This window comes from Poromitra crassiceps (genome assembly GCF_964638095.1).
Source record: "Poromitra crassiceps genome assembly, contig: HAP1_SCAFFOLD_85, whole genome shotgun sequence".
NCBI classification, from domain to species: Eukaryota; Metazoa; Chordata; class Actinopteri; order Beryciformes; family Melamphaidae; genus Poromitra; species Poromitra crassiceps.
In genome coordinates, this window is record NW_028152246.1 from 258,444 (window position 1) to 280,309 (window position 21,866).

General features: G+C 43.3%; 1 protein-coding gene across 1 annotated transcript in view; it reads right to left on the bottom strand.

Moving 5' to 3' along the window:
* Window positions 1-21,866, bottom strand: part of LOC310800801 (GTPase IMAP family member 8-like) — a gene marked incomplete at both ends in the record, with an annotated part of 58,027 nt that overhangs the window by 18,547 nt on the left and 17,614 nt on the right. The window contains one exon of the mRNA XM_083664719.1: window positions 9,109-11,159. Within this exon, the coding sequence (XP_083520845.1) occupies window positions 9,109-11,159 (2,051 nt within the window). The remainder of the gene's footprint in view (window positions 1-9,108; window positions 11,160-21,866) is intronic.

Consider the following 21,866-nt stretch of genomic DNA (forward strand, 5'->3'; position numbering starts at 1 on the left):
AAATTCTGCGTATTTGACATACAGGTGCAAATAACATATTCCTTATTAAACATACAATTAAACTTGGCATTTTAAATTCGGCGTATTTGACATACAGGTGCAAATAGCATATTCCTTATTAAACATACAATTAAACGTTAGACATACGTAATGGTAGCAGCTACAGTACGGTACAGTGCGGCTACTACACTATTTGTGTATGTTAAGGAGTCTCGTGGCCTGCGGGAAGAAACTGTTCCTCAAGCGATTTGTGCGTGCTTTCGGAACCCTGTATCTTCTCCCTGAGGGTAGCAGGGAGAACAGGCTGTTGTGGGGATGGTTTGTGTCTTTGATGATCTTCAGGGACCTCCTGAGGCACCGCTGTTTATACAGTTCATGCAGATCTGGCAACTCACATTCTGTTACGTGCTGTGCCGCGCGTCTCACTCTCCGTAGCGCCCTGCGGTCCATGGTGGTACAGTTCCCGTACCAGGTGGTGAAGCCGCCAGTCAGCAGGCTTTCAATGGTGCCTCTGTAGAAGTCCCTGAGGATTTCTTTCCTTAGCCCAAATTTCTTCAGGCGCTTGAGTCCGTGTATTCGCTGTTGGGCCTTTTTGACGACAGTGGCGGTGTGGCCGGCCCATGTCAGGTCCTGGTGGATATTGACTCCCAGGTACTTGAAGCTGTCCACCCTTTCCACCACTGTGCCGTTGATGGTGATTGGGGGGTGTGCGCCCCCCCCCCTCCTGTAGTCTACAATGATCTCCTTGGTCTTGGAGACGTTCAGAGAGAGGTGGTTGTCCTGGCACCATTGTTCCAGGGCCCCCACCTCCTCTCTGTAGGCCGTCTCGTCGCTCCCCGAGATCAGCCCCACGACTGCTGTGTCGTCTGCAAACCTCACGATGGTGTTAGAGGTTTGAGTCGCCACGCAGTCGTGGGTGTAGAGGTCATACCAGAAGGGGCTGGAGACGCACCCCTGGGGCGCTCCTATGCTGATGGTCAGTGGGGAGGAGGTGAGGTTGTCCACCCTCACCACCTGGCGGCGGTCTGTCAGGAAATCCAGGATCCAGTCGCACATTGCTGTGTTAAGTCCCAGGTCCTTGAGCTTGCATACCAGCCTGGAGGGTACTATGGTGTTGAATGCTGAGCTGTAGTCCACGAACAGCATTCTTACGTAGGTGTCCTTCCCCTCCAGGTGGGACAGGGCGGTGTGGAGCACGTGTGCTACTGCATCCGCTGTGCTCCTGTTGGGCCGGTATGCGAATTGTAGCGGGTCGTGGTCCGGGGGGAGTGTGGGGCGGATCTTTGATGTGACCAGCTTTTCAAAGCACTTGCTGGCTATTGGTGTGAGGGCTATTGGGCGCCAGTCGTTGAGGCTGGTCACTTTCTGCTGCTTGGGAATGGGGATGATTGTCGCTGCTTTGAAGCAGGAGGGAACTCGTCGGAGGGAGAGAGACTGGTTGAAAATGTCTGTGTATACAATATATAAAATTCACAGTGACCGTGAATTTTGGCCTTTGACCACCAAAATGTAATCAGTTAATCCGGGAGTCCAAGTGGACATTTGATGCTAATTTCATTAAATTCCGTCAAGGTGTTTCAGATAGCATGTAAATAGCGGTCGTGAGGTCACAGTGACGTTGAACTTTGACCTTTGACCACCAAAACCTAAATAGTTCATCCTTGAGTCGAAGTGGACGTTTGAGGCAAAGACATTCTGTCAAGGCATTCCTGAGATATCGCGTTAACGAACATCGGACGTATGGACGCACAAACCGAAACCATAATGCCAGGTGGCACAAAAAGTCACTTGAAAACGGCAACCTGGACAATTTATCGGCCAGATCAGCCTCGAGATGGCCAGGAAGAATTTTGGATGAATTAGCAGATGTTGTTGTGGCACGTTTGGTCATGTTTTGTCTTGCGTTTGTTGCGGGGAAGTGGATACTAATGTTAGCATGAGCCAGGAGCTAACTGCCTGCTCCCCTATTATTATACAGTCTAATGGCTGGGGCTGATGTGAGCTGGACGCGACCAAACAGAACAGTCAAACAATCCCAGCGAGCACGAAAACTTTTTTTCAATGTCGATTTTTAGTTTAAATCTGGGTGATATTGGGTTTGAACGTCTAAGACCTAATTTCACCCTCTTTTCAACCGGCTAAAATTTGGTTACAACGTCAACGTGTAAAAAAAACACAATTTGGTTAATCATATTGTTAAAACATTTGTTGTAGCTTGGAATAGAGACAAAGGTTGGGTTTCCCAAAAGCTTGTTAGCGCTAAGAAGCTTCTTTAACCCTTCTTAAGGCCCCCTTAAGAAGCAAACGCATTTCCCAATTGCTTCTTAGCCTAAGATGATCTTTCGTTACGAAGGCATGCGTCTCCCAAAAGCTTCTTAGCGCTAAGAAGCTTCTTTGACCCTTCTTAAGGCTCCCGTAAGAAGCCAACGAAGCCAACGCGTTTCCCGATTGCTTCTTAGCCTAAAATTATCTTCCGTTAAGAAGGCTGCGTTTCCTAAAAGCTTCTTAGCGCTAAGATGATCTTTCGTTAAGAAGGTTTTGTAAGAAGGGTCTGGGGCATAACACCTTCTTAATGATGAAACACTGGCAGATCCAGCCGGGTCAGGCAAAAGGAGATACTTGTGTCCACTGTTCCTCTTGTGTTTTTCCCTTTTTCCTTTCTTTCATGCACCCTTTAGTGTTTAAAATTGGGGAACACTTGAACATCTCCCCTGTATGTATGGTTACTTGTGTTTTATATGTTTTACCGTAGGCTATATTCCTCTAATCAGAATGGATTCCTTTTATAATAAGAATCTTGTGGATTTATATAGCACCTTTCACAGAATTTCCCCCAAGGGGATAAATAAAGGATAACTTAACTTAACTTAACCCAAGGTTGCTTAAATTCTGTAGTGTTTCTCGCAATTTTCTTGTATGCTGTGTATATAAAGCAATTTGAACTGCAGTCCATGTCTGAAATAAATAATGTTTAATAGAAGAAGTTCTTGATTAACATGACCACGATTAGGTTATTCTACAACAGTGTTTCTCAACCACTGGGTCGTGGCCCACTGGTGGGCTCAGAGTGCCATCTAGTGGGCCACAGAGGACCTCTTGCATCGAGATGGTGGACAGCTCCAGTTAAGATGCTTCTTAAGAGCCTTCCTTTTTTTTTCTTTTCTCTTCTGTTAAGAAGGCGATTGGGAAACACTTCTTTGGAGCCTTCTTAACTCCTTAAGAAGCTTCTTAACTCTTAAGAAGCTTCTTTGTTGGGAAACTCAAACAATATTGATAGTGTGTGAATTGGCATTTGTCCATTTTATTGTGTAACTGAGAGTTGAAATCTGGTCTACACGAAAACTACATTTCAACGCATTTTATGTCACATGAAATATCATAAATATGGGACTATATAGGCTATCTGGTGCCAGCAAAAAGCTTCCAGGACACAACTATGGTTAATAGTTTAGCACAATAGCCTACTATAAAATAATGAATTGAGTTCCTGCAGCAATGTGCATGCGCAAGTACTTAGTCGCTAGCTACTAGCTGTGACTGACTAGACCAATGCAAGTCTGCACCAAGTGCGGAACGAGGTGCTCTGGGCACGCTATGTTATTGTAACAGACTGTGGCCCCTATCGTTGCATCGGCGTAGTTTCTAGGCCGAGCGCCTGGCGCAGTGGGCGCGGACCAGCGCACTTGATATCTTGGTGTTGGCCCTACACGCAGCCTAAAGCATTACAACCACGCCTTTTAAGCGTAAAATTATGCACCGTCATGCTCATTGGATAAGTGCAATTAACGAATCACGCGCTTGCCTTTTAAGCTCCAATTCCAGTGGTCCAGTAAAACCAGACAAACCCAAGCGCTCTGCCCCCCCCCCCTCCCTTCATCCCGTCTGTCTGTCTCCATATATAGGCTATTATTCCATATTATTATGCTTCTCAAACCAATCTAACTGCAGTTTAAATACTGCAAGCATGTAAATACGCTACACTATAGCAAGATCAAAGTGAAAAGAATGTTCTAAAGGCATCAGCTAGAAAAATATAGCCTATCCCTATATGATGAGATTAATTAGATTGGTGAAAGTTTGTCCAGAAAGATATCGTTTTCTCTCCCCTGCTAGGATGGTAGGATATGCACATAAATATAGCCTACATTATGTAAAGTCATTGCATAAATGTGTTTTTATTGTAAAACTAAAATGTGAAGTACAGCCAATTTATTGGAGCGGACATCACAGTAGGACATGACAGTAGAAGCGCGTTACACTGTCACTTATCTAAATCACGTTAAATCGACAAGGGATATATATAGGCCCAGGATGACATATAGGTTTCACATAGGGTGGTGTTTTCATTTCGATGTTTTATTTGGTCCAATATTGAAATGTTCTACAATTGCAGGTTGAGTTACCATTACACATTATTTAGATCGACCTTTATATCTATTTCGGCTCATTTGGTTGCTATTTAGTAGAGAAATGGAGTACCCCATTGCATGCTGGGACATTCACAGGCAGGGAACTTACAACTGCTTTTTCCTATGGGACGTCTGTTGTGTCTGTCTGAGCGAGGGAGTCATTGTGTCGTATTGTGCCTGTCAGACTGAGGAGAGAGGGAGAGAGTGACACAGAGAAGGGTACCAGAGGAGAGCCAGAGGGGAGCACTCCGCGCAACTGGCGCACTGAATAGGCCTGGTTTTCAAAAGCGCTAAGCGCTAGATTTACTCCAGGTGGGAAGATATCATTAGGCCGGTATTTAAGGCCGACACGCCCATTCTCGCCCATTCTGGGACTGTGCCACGCCCATTTGGCCTAAAGCGCATTTGGCAGCGTAAAGCCATATTGATATCTTCCCGAGGCAGGCGCAAGGCACGTTTTTTTGCGTTTAAGGCCCGTTTTAGCGCCGAAGGCCTGTGGGAGAATAGGGCCCTGTATACGAGTTTACCCCCTGAGTTTCTGGTGTTAAATGAAGTTAACTTCTGAAGCGTACAGCCTACAGACTATAGATGCACACACACACACAACATAATTTTAGTCTGTTACATAATATAATAGTCTCGTACACATCACACAAAATAACTTGTCCTCCCGATCGTTGAGCCTGTGGTTTTGTACAATCGTGTAGTCTACAAGTTGTGTGCGAGATAGAGTATATATCAGAATCAGAATCAGAATCAGAATCAGAAAGACTTTAATGATCCCCGGGGGGAATTGGGACAAGTTACAGTAGCTCGCTCAAATAACACACAGGGGTGGTTCTAGGCCTTTTTTGGGTGGGCTTTAGCCCACCCAAAAATAGTCTCAGCCCACCCAAAAAAATAGAGGCCAAAAAAACGCCCCCCCCCCCCCCCCCCCCCCCCCCCCACACCCCAAATCCATGGTGGTCATTAGTAGCAGTTTCTGACTACACTCAATGCGCTGTGTGCATGTCCCCCCCCCCCCCCCTCTATGTTCTTAGGGTGGGCTGAGACAAAAATTTAGGGGGGTTCAGCCCACCCGAAAAGTTTCTAGAACCGCGGCTGCGCAGGCGCTCCCTCCTCCATCTATCTGCCTAATCCCACATCACTTCACACAGGTCACACACACAGTACAGCAGCGAAGTGGTCCTCCACAGTCCACACAATCGTTCTCCCCACTCATGATCAATGAAACTGTGAACACCCACGTGTACACCCTGTGTACACCCACGACTGCGTGGCAACTCAAACTTCAAACACCATCGTGAAGTTTGCAGACGACACAGCAGTCGTGGTGCTGATCTCCAGGGGCGACGAGACAGCCTACAGAGAGGAGGTGAAGGCCCTAGAACAGTGGTGCCAGGACAACCACCTCTCTCTGAACGTCTCCAAGACCAAGGATATCATTGTAGACTACAGGAGGGGGGGGGGGGGCGCACACCCCCCAATCACCATCAACGGCACAGTGGTGGAAAGGGTGGACAGCTTCAAGTACCTGGGAGTCAACATCCACCAGGACCTGACATGGGCCGGTCACACCGCCACTGTTGTCAAAAAGGCCCAACAGCGACTACACAGACTCAGGCGCCTAAAGAAATTTGGGCTAAGGCCAGAAATCCTTAGGGACTTCTACAGAGGCATCATTGAAAGCCTGCTGACTGGCTGCTTCACCACCTGGTACGGGAACTGTACCACCATGGACCGCAGGGCGCTACGGAGAGTGAGACGCGCGGCCCAGCACGTAACAGGATGTGAGCTGCCAGAACTGCAGGAACTGTATAAACAGCGGTGCCTCAGGAGGTCCCTGAAGATCATCAAAGACACAAACCATCCCCACAACAGCCTGTTCTCCCTGTTACCCTCAGGGCGAAGATACAGGGTCCCAAAAGCACGCACAAATCGCTTGAGGGGCAGTTTCTTCCCGCAGGCCACGAGACTCCTTAACATACACAAATAGTGTAGTAGCTGTACTGTACCGCACTGTAGATGCTACCATTATGTATGTCTAATGTTTAATTGTATGTTTAATTAGGTATATGCTATTTGCACCTGTACGTCAAATACGTCGAATTCAAAATGTTTAAGTACGTCCAAGTATGCACATGACATGTGCACCTATGTGCAGTGAATATGCGACTGTCTCTGACTTGTCTTATCACTCTACTGCCTTATTGCTTGTTGTGACTTTTGTTGTTTTTGCACTCATATGCCCTGTTATATCTGTACTATGTTGTAAACGGAGTTCACAGCACAAGAATTTCACACGTGATACTTGAACTATGGAGTGACAATAAAAAAAAATCTTGAATCTTGAGGTGAGCATTGAGCAGTCAGAGTCGTTAGTAGTTACTTAATTAGCACATATTGATATGCAAATTAGCGCGTAACGTTGTTTCGTAGTGCTGTGTTTCCCATACACTGATCTATTTGTGGTGGTACACCCTACATAGATTTTGACCCCCACAAATACTGCCACATATTAATTTCAACTAGTTGACTGCAAACTCCTGCTTTAGTGCCTACAGTATATTATCATCTTGTCGAAATATTATTCCAGCCAATAAGTTAGGAAGTTCCCTTTTGATTTAATTTTACTTTTGTTTTGCCTACAAAGCAAAATGTGACTTTACTTGAAACTCCCCTGAAGTGATTTTGGTATTATTTATGCAAGCATAATTCTACCATATAGTAACCTGTATGCAGAATATATATAGTATATATAGGGAAACAATTATTTTTTCATCGCTGTAAAACCACAGAACGGTAAAGAAGATATTGATGTGTGTAGTTCTTCATAGATCTAGTCTCTTCATTTTGATCTCAAAGTGCGCCAGTTTGATCCATTTTTACTTGAAACTGTACAAAATTTTCTTCCGGGGGGGCATGCCCCCGGACCCCGCTACGCTAGGGGTTCAGTGGTCCATGACCTTTGGGTGGGCTGAGCCCACCCAAAGCTCTGATGCTAAAACCGCCCCTGATAACACACATAGCATAAAATAAACAGTAGTAAATGCGATAGTAAAATAAGCAGAATAAGAAGAATAAGAACACAACATAGCATGGAATAAACAGTATTAAATGCGATAGGAGCAAAATAAGTGGAATACGTCTAAGTAAGAAAAATACGTAGAGTAAGTATACCTTACGTGCCAATTGTCTTTATTGCACACTGAACTTATATTATTCGGCTTGCCCTATACGTTACACGTGGCTCAGCCAGGCACAGTTAGCCTATCGGCTAGCTCAGTCTCAGGGAGATGCTTTATAATAATTCTGTGATTACCATTAACGATACAAGTTGCCATTTTGATGTGGCTATGACGTCACCTCGGACAAAGCGGAGCTCTGAATGAGCTGGACGAGCGGTCGTTTAATTCACTTTTTACAAGTCGGAACCCATTTTTTCCCGGCGGTCCGAGTTGGCATGAACGCGGTATAAGCCTCAGCCAGGAAGGATGACATCCCTGATGACATCATCACTGATCACATGATTATGATAAGTCAGGAACTGGGCAACATTATCAGGCAATGGTGCATTTCTCATCATGTTTCTTTTTCCAGACTCCTATTTCCTTTTCATGTATTTTCTCCAATTCATCAATTTTTTCCTCAAGGGTTTCTTCTTGGGTTGATACAGGTTGTTTCTTCGATTCATCCTGTCTCCTCTTTCGTAACTGAAAATTTAGTACAGATTTAGAACTTTCTGCTTTTTCAGTTGAGAGTGTATGGTCGTACACCAATTTATCCACTTTTTCTTTCAGAGCCTCAATGTCCTTGGTGTACTTTGTTTTGAATTCATTTGACTTTTCAGCTTGCTTTCTGGCCACCTCTTCGTATTTCTTCTTCATATTCTCTAGTTGTTTCTTATAGTCCTGTAATTCTTTTCTCTCTTTTTCCTGCTGTGTTCTTCTGGTTCTATCCTCTTCCTTTCTTTTGTTTTCATCTTTTTCCCTTTCCTGCTTGTACTCTTCTTCGAGCTTTTTAAATGCTTGCTCCTTCTTTCGTCTCTGTTCATCTTCCTGATGTCTTTTTTCAAAAGATTCTGTTCGTTCCTTCTCCCAACCTCTCGTTCTTTTCTCATGTCTTCTCTGCTCTGCTCGAGCTTCCTGTCTACATTTTCCTTTGACTCAGATTGTGATTGTATTTTTATCTCTAAGCCTTGAAGTTTATTTTTCCATTCCAGTCGCTGAATTTCCTTCTGTTCTTTCCTCTTGCTCTCTTCTTCTTCTCTCATTTCCTGTTCTCTCGTTCTCTCCTCACACTCCTTGTTAATGTGTTCCTCCTTTTCCTTCAGTTGTTTGGCTCTCTCTTCTCTCTCTAGTTCAGTTTCAGATCTCTGTTCTTCCATTCTTCTTCTCATCACTTCCATTTCTACTTGGAGCTTTTTAAATGCGTGCTCCTTCTCTCGTCTCTGTTCATCTTCACGATGTAGTTTTTTCCAAGATTCTTTTTGTTTGTTCTCCCATGCCTTTCGTTGTTTTATCATTTCTTCTCGACTCTGCTCCAACTCTCTATCAATGTGTTCCTTTTCTTTTGACTCTAATTTTATTGTCTTCTCCAAAGCTTCACATTTGTTTTCCCACAGATGTTGCTGAATTTCCTCCTGTTTCTTCCTCACCATGTCTTCTTCTTCTCTCGTTTGTTGTTCTTTCTTTCTCACCATAATTTGATCCTTCTTTTCCTTCAGTTGTTTGGCTCTCAGTTTTCTCTCCTGTTCAATTTTTGATCTCTGTTCTTCCATTCTTCTTCTCATCTCTTTCATTTCTTCTTCATGTTGTCTTTTAAGCCCTTCCCTCTCTCTCTCCATCTCTTTGTTTTCCTTCAACAGGGTCTCTATTTTCTTTTGTATGGCTGCCTCTGCCTCTTTGAACATCTCAGTGGTGTAGCAGCCTCCACCATTTTTCTTCACCATTGTATCAATCTTTGTCAACAGCTCAGTGACTTGTGTGTGGTCTGTCTGATTGTATCTCCCTCCACAGTCATCTATCAGGTTTTTGACAAAGTCATCACATTCTTCTTCAATGTAATGCTCAATTGACAGAGTTTTAAGATCATCACCTCTAGTGAATATAACAATAAGGAAATCCTTTGATTTCTTGCCGAAACTCTTCTTGATCAGTTTCACAGTTTCTCTTTCCTCCTGTGTAACGCGACCAATCTGCAGCACCAGTAAGAAGACATGAGGTCCAGGAGCCAACATGCTGATGCATTTCAGAAGCTCCTCTTCAACATTATCGTTGGTGAAAGTTGTGTCGAACAAGCCGGGGGTGTCGACCACAACGACAGGCCTGCCATCAACCTCTCCAGATGCTTTCTGGCAAACTTTGGTCACAGACTTCATGTTAACTTTGCATATAAAAGTCTCTTTTCCCAAGATGGTATTTGCAGTGGCACTTTTTCCCCTGCCAGTCTTCCCTATCAGCACCATCCTGAGACACACCATGCTCTGATTTTCACAATCACCTGTCTTCTCACTCTTCGTTTTCATATCATCCAGTTCAGCTGCAAGTCTTGTAACCTCATCCATCTGTGCCTTAGTAAACATCTCCATTGTGAAGCTTCTGGATCCTGCATCTCTGATCTTTTCCACAGCATCCAACACCTCAGAGACCTGCTGCTTGTCCTTAATGTTGAGGACATGGTATCGGTCTCCACAGCTCTGACAGATCTGCTGGATATTCTCGTTTTCCTTAAGAAGGTTAACCACAGCTGGAGAGACTACAGCTTGGGCGACAGGATCTGAATCCACAGTGAAGAGAATCATGGTAAAGTCATTGACTCGAAAACTGAACGTGTTCTGGATGGTCTCTAACTCTCCCTTGTCTTCATCAGTGAGATAATCCACAGGGATGACCAGGACGAAGGCATGGACACCCTCAGGAGCACAGAGGGAGAGACAGTGGAATGAGTTCTTCATCACTTCCTCCAGAGGTTTTCCAGACAAGGCAGGAAGTTCCACCAGCGAAACCCAACGTCCGCACACCTCTCCCTGATGTTTCAAACACTCTGCAGACTTGGAGACTGGATCTGGAAGTGTTTTGTCCAAAATGGCTTCGGCTGCTGAAGTCTTCCCTCCTCCTCTCGTCCCGCAAAGAACCAGGTTTAAAGGTGGTTTGTCATGTTCAGACACAGACTTTGGTGTTACAGTCCCTGTCCCTTCAATGTAGGTGAGGCCGGTTGCATTGTTGCTACCGTTGTTTTCCTTTGCAATTTGTCCCAGGCGTGTTAACAGGCGGAGATCAAAGTGTTTCTGCTTCAAGTACCTGTATCTACATTTTTTGATCATGGCTTTTAGTTGTTGCATGTCGTTTTCCATGACACCTGGACTCTCCACTCTGGGTGTTGATATCAATACCAGTGAATAATCAAATGAGCGCTCACTGAAGGTTTCCAGGACTTTATATAACCTCAGTCTCTGTTCCTCAGTGAAGTCTTCAGGCTTTAGAACCAGCAGGAATACATGAGGTTCAGGAACAGAGAGTCTCACACAGCTTTCTACATGCTCTGTCATTTTGTCATTGGAGATGTTGGGAAGCAGCAGATCTGGAGTGTTGATGACCACAATGTTTTTCTCCTGCAATGGTCCATTCTCTATCAGACATCCATCTGGTGCTTCCTGAGTGTTGAACACACTCTTTCCCAGTATGAGGTTCCCCACTGCACTCCTCTCAGACCAGCTATTCCCCAGCAGCACAACTCTCAGCTCAGACACTGAAATCAAAACACCAAATTATAAAAGGCAAAACCAACAATATGTTTTAACCCAGCTGTAATTGGGCTGATCAAGGGTGGCTCAGGATTTTTAGAGGTGGACTTGGGGGAAAAAAGAATGTCAACCATCTACAACTTGGAAACTCAAATGATGTATGGGAAATATGGGAATGTTATTGATAGTGTTTCTACATCTTAAAGTGTGTGTCCACCTATTGTGACATTTTTGAAAACTTCTTAGAAAAATAGATATGATAGAAAAATAGATATAGGAATTCCTTTGTGCCTGCTTCGATTCGAGCTTTAAATGCTACTTAAGAGTATATAATGTAACATCTATTTGATGTTTTTATTTATTTTATGTTCTCCTATACAATAGTTATATTGTAGCATTTCTTTCTGTAATATGTAGCGCTGTGTGGCTAAGTGTCCTTCTTAGACTGCCTTGCATTTGCACTTATCGGCCATGGCCTCTAATGCACTTTAACTCATTCACCGCCAATGACGCCTTTGACGTGTTATCAGAAATAGCCCTCCCCGCCAAGGACGTGTTTGACGTGTTTTTGTTTTTATTGGTGCAGCGCCTGCAGCAAACACTTGCCCAGCCTGTGACACAGACACAGGTCCCTGCCTTCAAAGGGTAGCCGACAGCACGCGATCAAACACATACCGCAGCTGTTGTTTTGAAATTGAGCAAGAGGAAAAGCAGAGAACGGGTAACGCTTCCTTGTGCAGACAGGAGAAACGCCATTGAAACGCCCTCGGCGCGCTGCACGAGCTGGAGTCGCCTTCCTCTGTGCCAGCCAGGAGAAAACGGGAGAAAGTAATCAAGAGATGTGTTTGATCATCGGAGGAATGAGGAAATGATCGATCAGTTTGCGAGGGCGGTGAGGACGTGTTGAATAGCCGAGGGGAAAACGGGAACGATCAAATAGCAGAGTTGATATGACAGGGAGACATGGACGAGGATGGGTGTACCAGAACAAATCAAAAATAAACACAGGAACAGCTAGGCAGCAGCGGGCAGAAGGCACTCACAGCAGCCCGCTGTCCTTCTCAAGAGCTCTTCAGTTGGTTCATGAAATCGCTGGGCTGCGTGCCCTCCAGTGTTGCTCCTGGCCAATCCCAGCGCCACAGGGCGTGGTTATTGCTTATCCTATGTTGGGTTAGAAATCTAAAAGGGGGATCGTGTGTGTGTGTGTGTGTGTGTGTGTGTGTGTGTGTGTGTGTGTGTGTGTGTGTGTGTGTCTGTCTGTCTGTCTGTCTGTCTGTCTGTCTGTCTGTCTGTCTGTCGGTGTGTCTGTCTGTCTGTCTGTCTGTCTGTCTGTCTGTCTGCACACTCACACCGAGTAAACTGTATTGTTGAATGTAAAAAAAAAAGCACTTCATGTGTGTATATATATATATATATATATATATATTTTTTGTAATTTGTGTCCTAACGAATAATATTTACATGTCTGATGTCAATACAGTTCAAAATAAAAGAATTGAGAGTGAGTTATGCCTGAGATTGTGCCCTTTTACAAAAATGCTTTTTTCTCCCTTTTCTCTTCCCAGACAGGCTTTTTTGGTGAACATGGGGTGTATAAAAAGGGTTATAAGTAGAGTACAGAACATGCTAAAAGCTAACTTTCAGATATGCCAGTCAGATATTGGCAGTGAATGAGTTAAACTACACTGGCACTTTTGAACTGAACTGCTACTTTGTACTACGTTGTGCTCTATTGTGTCTCCATTTTTGTTTTTATGGTTTTTATGGTCTTTTTATGGTTTCTGCACTTTGTTTTCATGTTTTTATCTCGAGTCTTGTGTGATTTTATGACTGTTTTATGTTTATGCTCTGCTGCAACCCAAAGTGCCCTTCTGGGACATATGAATAAACTTGAACTTGAACTTGAACTTAGATCTTCAACAGGGGGTCCGCAGAGGTACTGCAGGGGTCTAACAATTTTTATCAAAGTAGTTTGTGAAATGTTTAAAAATGTATTTTAGCGAAAAGAATAATAGGTAACACTTTACAATAACGTACACAAATACTGTAGTAGTTACTAGTAAACTAACTATTAACTAATAGTTAGTTAATGAGTAGCTAAGGAATAATTTGTCATTAGTCAATCACTAGTTAATCATAGTTAATGAGTAGGTAGTCATTAGTTAATGATTAGTATCTAAGTTCCTAAGTAGTTAATCAATACTAAATGATTACTAAATGTCAGCTCGTGAATATAGTAGTTAATCATTAGTTACTGATTAGTCGGTCAGTTCCATGAGTAGAGTAGTTAATCGTTCGTTAATGATTAATAAATGTCAGTGCGTGAATATATTAGTTCATCATTAGTTAATCATTAGTTAAGGTCACATTGTGAGTATAGTAGTTAATCATTAGTTCATGATTTGTTGTTAGTTCCTTAGTAGATTAATTACTCATTAGTTAAGGGTTAGTCAATGGTCAGTTTGTGAGTATATAGTTAATTGTTAGTTACTCATTACTTAATTATTACCTGTCCATTAGTTACTCTTTTTGTGTACCCTATTGTAAAGTGGTGCATCATACTCAGTAGTTTATGAATACTGAATCATTACTTAATTATTATCTGTCTATTAGTTAGTCTTTTTGTGTACCCCATTGTAAAGTGGTGCATCATACTCTGTAGTTTATGAGTACTGAATCATTACCTGTTCATTTGTTACTCTTTTTGCATCCTAATATAAAGTGAAAGATATCCTTATCAAATAAACACTCCCTCCAGGTGAGATTCGAACCCTGAACCCCAAGATTCTGCCGCCGAGAATAATTCTGCTAAACGCCAGCTGATCCATTTTCCATTCATTGTGTATTGGGCTCAAACTCCGTGCGCGCATGAGCACGCAGGCCACGGTAGTTTTGCTTTTCGTTGCATCTCAGCTGTGGTCAAGATGGCGGAGGTTGGCAGAGAAACTCCTTTAGGGAATAACTACGTTAAGTAAGTAATTTATGATTCAATTTGTAATGATATAACATTTTATTGATTAGACTCATGTTGTTTTGACCTAGACAGCATCGCGCTGTGCATTGGCGTTAGTTAACGTCGCGTTAGTTAGGAGGGAGGGGGGGGGGGGGGGGCGAAAATATTTATTGGTAATGCTATCGTTTCACACAGTAGTGTAGTTAAGGGTAGTAGATAACATTAATGCTTTCAGATCGTCTGAAACGTTATTGGCATGTACAGTATGTAGCTGGATTGTTAGCTAATGGGCAGTGTTGAGGTGCATTTGTTATAGTTTGTGGTTGGATTACAGTCCAAAGAAGTTTGTCCATATAATAATAACACACGTCAGTTGTTTGGAAAAGGCTGCTGTGGAGTTGTGCTGGCAATCTCCCTCTGTCTGATGTCAGTGGCTATAGCTGGCTAGCTACGACTTCATCTGAAATCAGCTTGACTGTAATGCCAGCTTGTCTGCCTTTCTGTGTAACTAAGAGTAACATCTGATTAGCATAAGCCCTAGGTTAGTAGACAAACTGTACTTAGACACACACACACACACACACACACACACACACACACACACACACACACACACACACACACACACACACACACACACACATTCTGATACATCTGCCTGTGAAGAACAATCTTCATCTATACTGATATAACCTAGGTAGCAGGGGCAAGATGTCTATCTCCCTCACATTGAACACCAGACGTAATGTTTAAAACAAATAAGGTCTGGAAAACATGGATTTTTTTTTTTGAAAATGTGAAGAAACCCTGTGTTCAACAAAAACACAATGTGGAACATAGGCTATCATTAGAATGCAAAACACAGTATACAATGTATTTTGTTTTATGTGCAGAACAGCAGAAGTCATCTTTTTTGGACCAAAAACCTCCACCACAGCCTGGCCTGCCTCCACAAGAGCCTGCTTTGCTTCCCCCTAGAGATGAAAGGGTAAGAACATTTCATATCACGATTATAGTGGCCAAAATAAAATGATAATGATGAAATGCATTCACTGTAATACTTTCACCAAGTTTTATTTAGAAAACTCAGACGTGCAACCTGCGTCTGGATAGACCAGACCAGCAAATCTGGGTACTTTGCAAAACGTCAAGGCGCTGCGCTCCTTTTAGGGGGAAAACACAAGCCACTCGCCGTTGACTTCAATGTAAAAATAACAGTACCAAAAAAATCAATAGAAAAAGAACAGAATTAATTTTGTTTATAAATTACCCAAAGACACCATGACATGACCGACGCGTTGCGGCACACAGGCCTTCATCAGGGTGACAAGGTTGTTGTCACCCTGAGAAGGTTGTTGTCACCCTGAGAGGGCAGAGAGAAGACAGGCCTGTGCGCTGCACGTCATTCGCCTGCGGCGAGCACCTCGCTCTAGCCTGAAGTACCCCAGGCCACACCGATCTTTGCACAGATTTTCAGGAGGCTAATCCGTAGCGTTTGTGGATTTCTCCCTCACGAGAGAGCCAGGATCGGGTGCTAATCCCATCCCGTACCGGATGTTGTCTCTCCGACCGTCAACTGTCTCTCCAGCTTGTCACCAAACTATACTTGGTTGTCACCTAGTCGATTCTTAAGTGTCACTGGCCAGGGGAGCCAGTGACACAGTATTTACAGTCTTTTTCAAAGCGCTGTAATCAAACTTTGGTTTTATTGATCATTAAAATTTGAAACAGTAATACTATCATCAGGAATTTGACCATGGTTTATCAGTAAACCGGTAATAATTTCATCCCTACTTCTATTACAGCCTGGCCTGCCTCCACCACAGATGACTGTCACTACTAAAGCTGCATGTGTCCCAGTCACACTTCTGCCCCCTGCATCACCAATCCCCAAGCACAGGCTGCTCCTGCTGTTGAGAAGATGGTCCACACCAGCTTGGAGAAGCAGCAGCTGCAACAGCCACCTCAGACATGCCTCTCCTGTGGCCAACCCAAGTCTCGCTACGAAGGTGATTCACTTTTTCTATCAGGGTCTGTGCTGTGCGCCCCTCACCGCCCTGTCTCTCCATGCACGCATCCACCAGCATGCAGTTTCCAAGTTTCTACAGTGAAATCATCAAGAATACAGGATTTTTTTCATTGATCATTTACGGAACATTATTAGCGCCGCCTGTGAGAGTAACATGACTCTCTGATAATGAACTCTGATCAATTGTTATGACTGTTATTGAAGATCATGACCAGTCAGATGGATAATAGATTGGTTGTGAGGATGATATGAAGTGCAGGCTGTGTGACGCAGGCAGCTTTACACACAGGTGAGGTAGCCTATGTTACAGGCATTTTTCAGCAGCTAAGATTGTCATTAAGCTATAAGGGCACAAACACATTTCTTTTAGATCTATCACAAACCACTCCTACAGTAGCTGCACTATCCGTCATGTGCTTTAAAACAGGTCACTGCAGTAAATTATGTTATTATTACATTTTTTATTATAAAATTTCTGCAACGCTCCGAAAGACACAATAGGCCTATAGGCTACGACGTAACGCCCTTTTCCTTCGAGCCTGTTCTAACTGGAGTGCGTTTCCATAGTGGGATATGAATAACAACGCATGTCGGATCTGTTAAGCCAAGGTGAGCGGACAAATGCAGAAGCAGAGGCTGAGGCAATTGCAAGGTAACAGGGTGTTTTAATAAATGTTCAGGAGTGGCATGTGCCAGATGGAGCTGGCTGGCAGGTAGGCTGGCTGGCAGAGGAGCAGGAGTCAAGTCCGATGGTGATCTGAGCAGAGACAGGAACAGGTTAGAACAGGTAGGCAGAACTGAACAGGATTTGTAGAATCTTAAAAGACAGTTTTTAGACTGGAGCGACTAACTGGATGCAAGTGGCTCCAATCCTGCGATCACACACACCACACACACACATACAGAAAGAAAGAGAGAGAGAGACTAGGAGGCAGTGGGCATGACAGGATCATAAATTAGACATCCGTGTCATCAGGCTATAGCATAGGCTTCAGTCTACACTGAATGAGAACAGTGACTTGCACTGCTGTCAGAGCGCATTATTTTCGATAACGAGCTGTCGGATTTGTTTCATCTACACATTACAATCACTCATGTAAACCAAAAATCTTTTAATACCTGAAATGAGATGATGCTGTTGTGATATTCATTGTCTCCTGATATCTCACACAAGACACAGAGTGGATGGCGGAGTGGACCGGAGCTGGATTGACTGACATGGGCCCCGAAATGAAAAGGGACTAGGGATGCACATTTTCCACAAATTCCGGAATCGATCATTGATAACGTTAAGGATCAATCAATCGATTAATTGTAATTAAAAACACAAAATTGTCGAAACAATACCAAATGCGTTTTTTCATCAATAAAACCTTTTTTTATACAGCAGCAACATATTGTATGTTTCTCACAGCATTGCATAGCATAGCCTATGCTATGAAACATATAAAAATGTAGAGGCATAACTTTTAGACATGTCAACATTTGCCCAGAATCCGCGCCACGGCCGCTGCCTAGGTCCAACAGGGGCTCGCTGACCGCAGATTTTCTTTTTTTCTGCTCGCCGTGCGTCGCTTAAACGCTGATGCTGAGTTGCTCAGCTCGAGTCCAGGTGAGACTAGGATCCAGTTGTTGTGGTGTACACCCAATCACAGATAGGCATCATGTCTTTTTCTATAACACCGCAGATCGATTGGGTTATTTTTTCTGCTGGCCGCGCGTCGCAACTCTTCCTCTTTGAGTTGATGGTGGGTTGCTCCAGGTTTGAGGAAGAGGAGCCAGCCAATTAATCCGAATGAACGCTGTTCAAGTGACAGAGCATCTTATGGCTTGTCTGAAAAGGGCTATAGTGATGTAGACGAGTGTTCGGGTCCGCCTATTACTTACACTTTGTTAATAAAAAATTTAACGAGAGAGTCAGGCTGTAACGTTATAACACGCTTCCACATTTATTCTCAGACAACTAGTACGCTCGTCAACAACGGAAGCTTCACTCTCATTCCCCATACACATCCTGTTCAACTCTTGAGGTGACAAACACAGAGCCACGCAGTCTGTTACAGTGATATCATTGCGCCCTCTGGAGGATCATTGAAAAATTATTTGAAAACACCGTTCTACTGGCAGAATGCACAAATGCACGTTGCTTTTGTTGTTGTTTTGATCGAGTACATTTTCACATGCTTGAGTAAATGCGAGCGAGCGAGTAATCGAGCTTCGATTAATTGTGTGCATCCCTAAAAGAGACGTTTTTCTGTTCAGCTCTGCTCCACTCCGCCTCATGGGTGCCCCGTCTATGTGCCGACAGCCCGCAGTACCGACAGCCTGCAATGCCGATAGCCCACAAGCAGAACCAGCTGAGCGAGGTGTGTCGGTGGACCGGCTGGAGCTAACCTCTCCCAGCCCCCACGCCTAAACCTAATGTCGGCATTGCGGGTGGTCGGCATAGCGGGTGGAGCCGCCTCATGAGGGCAACCATCTGCTCTCATTGCCCTGAAAGTGCTTGAATTGACATGGGACCACGAGCGGGTCTTGAAAGGGTTTCAGTGGGTCTCTAGCAAAATTATCATTTGTTATAAATTTCTGCATTATTTAATTTACAAGAAGTTGATACAATGAGAGAATGTAGAAGAATGATTGTGTTGATCATAGTTTCACTGTTATCTCTCTACCAACAGTACTACAGATTGACAAAATCATATCTGACAGTAAAACATATTCTCAGATTTGGGCCCGAGAGACAGAATCTCATCAAATGGGGGTCTGTAGCTCTAATGTGAATGAATTAGGGGTCCTTGATATGCCAAAATGTCCATCTTATCACATGGGATCTAAATGGAGCCCGGTAAATTGCTACTGTGTGTATATTGTGTGGTGATTAATCCAATTCACTTTATTTGCTATGTTTGCTTTGCTATGTTTGCTTTATTTGGTATGTGTGTATGTATGTGGGTGGATTTAATAAAACATTGATTTTAAGGAAATAATTTGTTTCACTTGATTTCATCTTCAAGGGCATTGCTCAGCTTGTTTTCAAGAATAATACCGGTAGGTCAAATAGGTTGTTTATCAAATTTTGAATGCAACAGTTTTGAGTACAGTATCAATATGATCTATGCAGTGTAATAATTATGCTATTACATGCTATACTTTGGGCCTTCCTCTACAATTATCTGTACAAAAAATGCTATAGCCACTACACATTTCAAACTAAACTACTGAACTGATGTAGATATTAGGCTAAGCTGCCTCACGTGACATTTTATTGAAAACTTCAACTGGGAGCAGAAAAGTGCCTGACTTCATTTGCACCTGTCATCTGCATCCTCTTCCAGCAAACTGCAGTGTGAATCATGTAATAGTTGATATTTCTGTATTAAAATTAATCAACTGTTGTTAATGTTAATGCTAAAAACATGTTTTAGTTATCAGCAATGTTGCATGACAATTGTTTGAGGTGGGGTAAATAAACCTTTACATCATAAAAAGGTGTGCCCCCAGGTGAGATTCGAACCCAGGTCTCTCCTGCCAAGAGTTGGAAGATTACATACTCAGCGTTCTAACACTGTAGCCTATGTCACGTGAAAATCCTGCCCATTTCATTGGCTGTCAATCTGCTACAACAACACGCGGCTGGCCTTACATTGTAAGTCTGGTTCTCTACCATCTGAGCTAACCAGCTTGTTATTTGGTAGAGCCATACTAGGGGTCTGTAGAGTCAGAGACTAAGTATTATGTTCTATCCACATACTACTTTCTGTTCAAATACTTATAGTTTTTAAGATATATTCCACCCAAATACAGTAGTGGCTCCAGCCAATTGTGCCTGGGGGGGCTAAGGGGGGGGCTTAAATATTTACAGCGGGGGCTAACTAAATAAATAGACAGTGGTTCTCTTCTCAACCTGTGGTACAGGTACCACTGGTGGTACGCGGGGGCCCCTCCCTCTCATACATTCATATGGTGGTAATTTCTCAGGTACTTGTGTAAAAAGGTTGAGAAACACTAATATAAGAAATTATAATAATATGATAGGGTGTGAATTAGGCTCTACTATTAGACAAGGAGGGCCCACTGCTTTTCCTTTGAGAGCCAAATCGCCAACCCAACATTATGCATGTAAGTGCTTCAATGAGCTGAAGACTGACTGTGTATTTAGCCCTATGTCACACTGTATATGTTGAGACTGATGAGTCCGGTTACACAAGGCTATATGCAGCACACACATTTAGATGGTAAATCAAGAGTTTATATTCACAATTTACACAAAAGATTTAAAATGTGCTATATTTTAGAGACAAATTAGGCTAATCACTGCATATAGGCTATATGTAAATAAACAGTGCCACATACACAGGCACATCCATTCATCAATAGTCTGTGCCAGAGTAAAAATAAATAGAACCATTGATAGATTGCACTATATAACAATCACGCCAGTGACAACAAGACTGTATAGTGACTGAGGCGTTTTTTGATACTTTTATCAAAACCAGCTCAGTGGCCTTGTGGTCTGAGTGTCCGCCCTGAGACTGGAAGGTTGTGTGAGTTCGATCACCCGGCGAGTCATACCAAAGACTATAAAAATGGGACCCATTGCCTCCCTGCTACAAACGGGGCCTGCCTGAAAGAGGCGCCCACTTCCCACGCAGAAGTTGTGATCTAAAACAACAAACTTTCATGGGAGAACGACAGTTATGTTCACATTCACACCACACGCATGAGCACGGTGGCCAAAAAACACAACAGCACAGTAGGCAACCAGTCTTAACAAAGCCATTATGTATATCAAATATAAATTCCATGCCCTGGCAGCCTACCTGACTGTTAACATCAGTGCGCTCGATCCTGAGGAGTCCTGTGCTGTCCAGTCCAGTCCGTGTACAAAGCAAAATAAAGTATCTCCTTTGTGATAGCCATCAACATAAACGCTTGATCAATATAAAGGCGTGCGATACTAACGATAGACGCTTGTTTTATGTCCATTTTCCGTAGATATTGACCTATGATATTGCCATGTGTATGTAAGGAAATTTAACTTCGGCGGACCGGTTGAGAGAGAGACGCTTTGAGATGGAGCAGGCCACTTTGAGTAGAGCAGAAGGGAGGTCCTTCTATCACACCATGCCATAATACGCGCCATAATCACTTGCCAGTAGTGATGCCAAAAATGGGCCGGCCCGGTTCTCAGACAGCCACGAGGTGTGTAAATGCTGTGTTCAAGGACGCTGGGAATTTTCACTTCTACTATGATGTATTTGCCTAGTTTAGTTGTTATACATTAAGTTTTTGTTTTTCTCCAAAGAAATTTCCAGGGGGGGCTTAGGGGGCCCCCCCTAGCCCCCCCCTGGCGCCGCGGCTGCCCAAATACTACCTTCTCTCCAAATACTTGTAGTTTTAAAGGTATATTCCATACAAATACTACTTCATGTCCAAGTACTTAGGTATGTTTCAGCCAAATACTACTTATGTCTAAGTACTTGTAAGTACTTGGACAGAAAGTAGTATTTGGGTGGAATGGATAATGTTGATCTAGAAAGAGTTTTTGAGAACATTTTTTGGGGGATAATCTTGGACCACAATTTATGTTGGAAACCCCACGTTAAGTTTGTATGCTCTAAACTGTCAAGAAATATTGGTGTCCTAGGTAAAACTAAAAACCTTCTGAACCTGAAATCACTGTACATGCTGTACTGCTCGCTTATTTTACCCATCCTGAATTATTGTGCG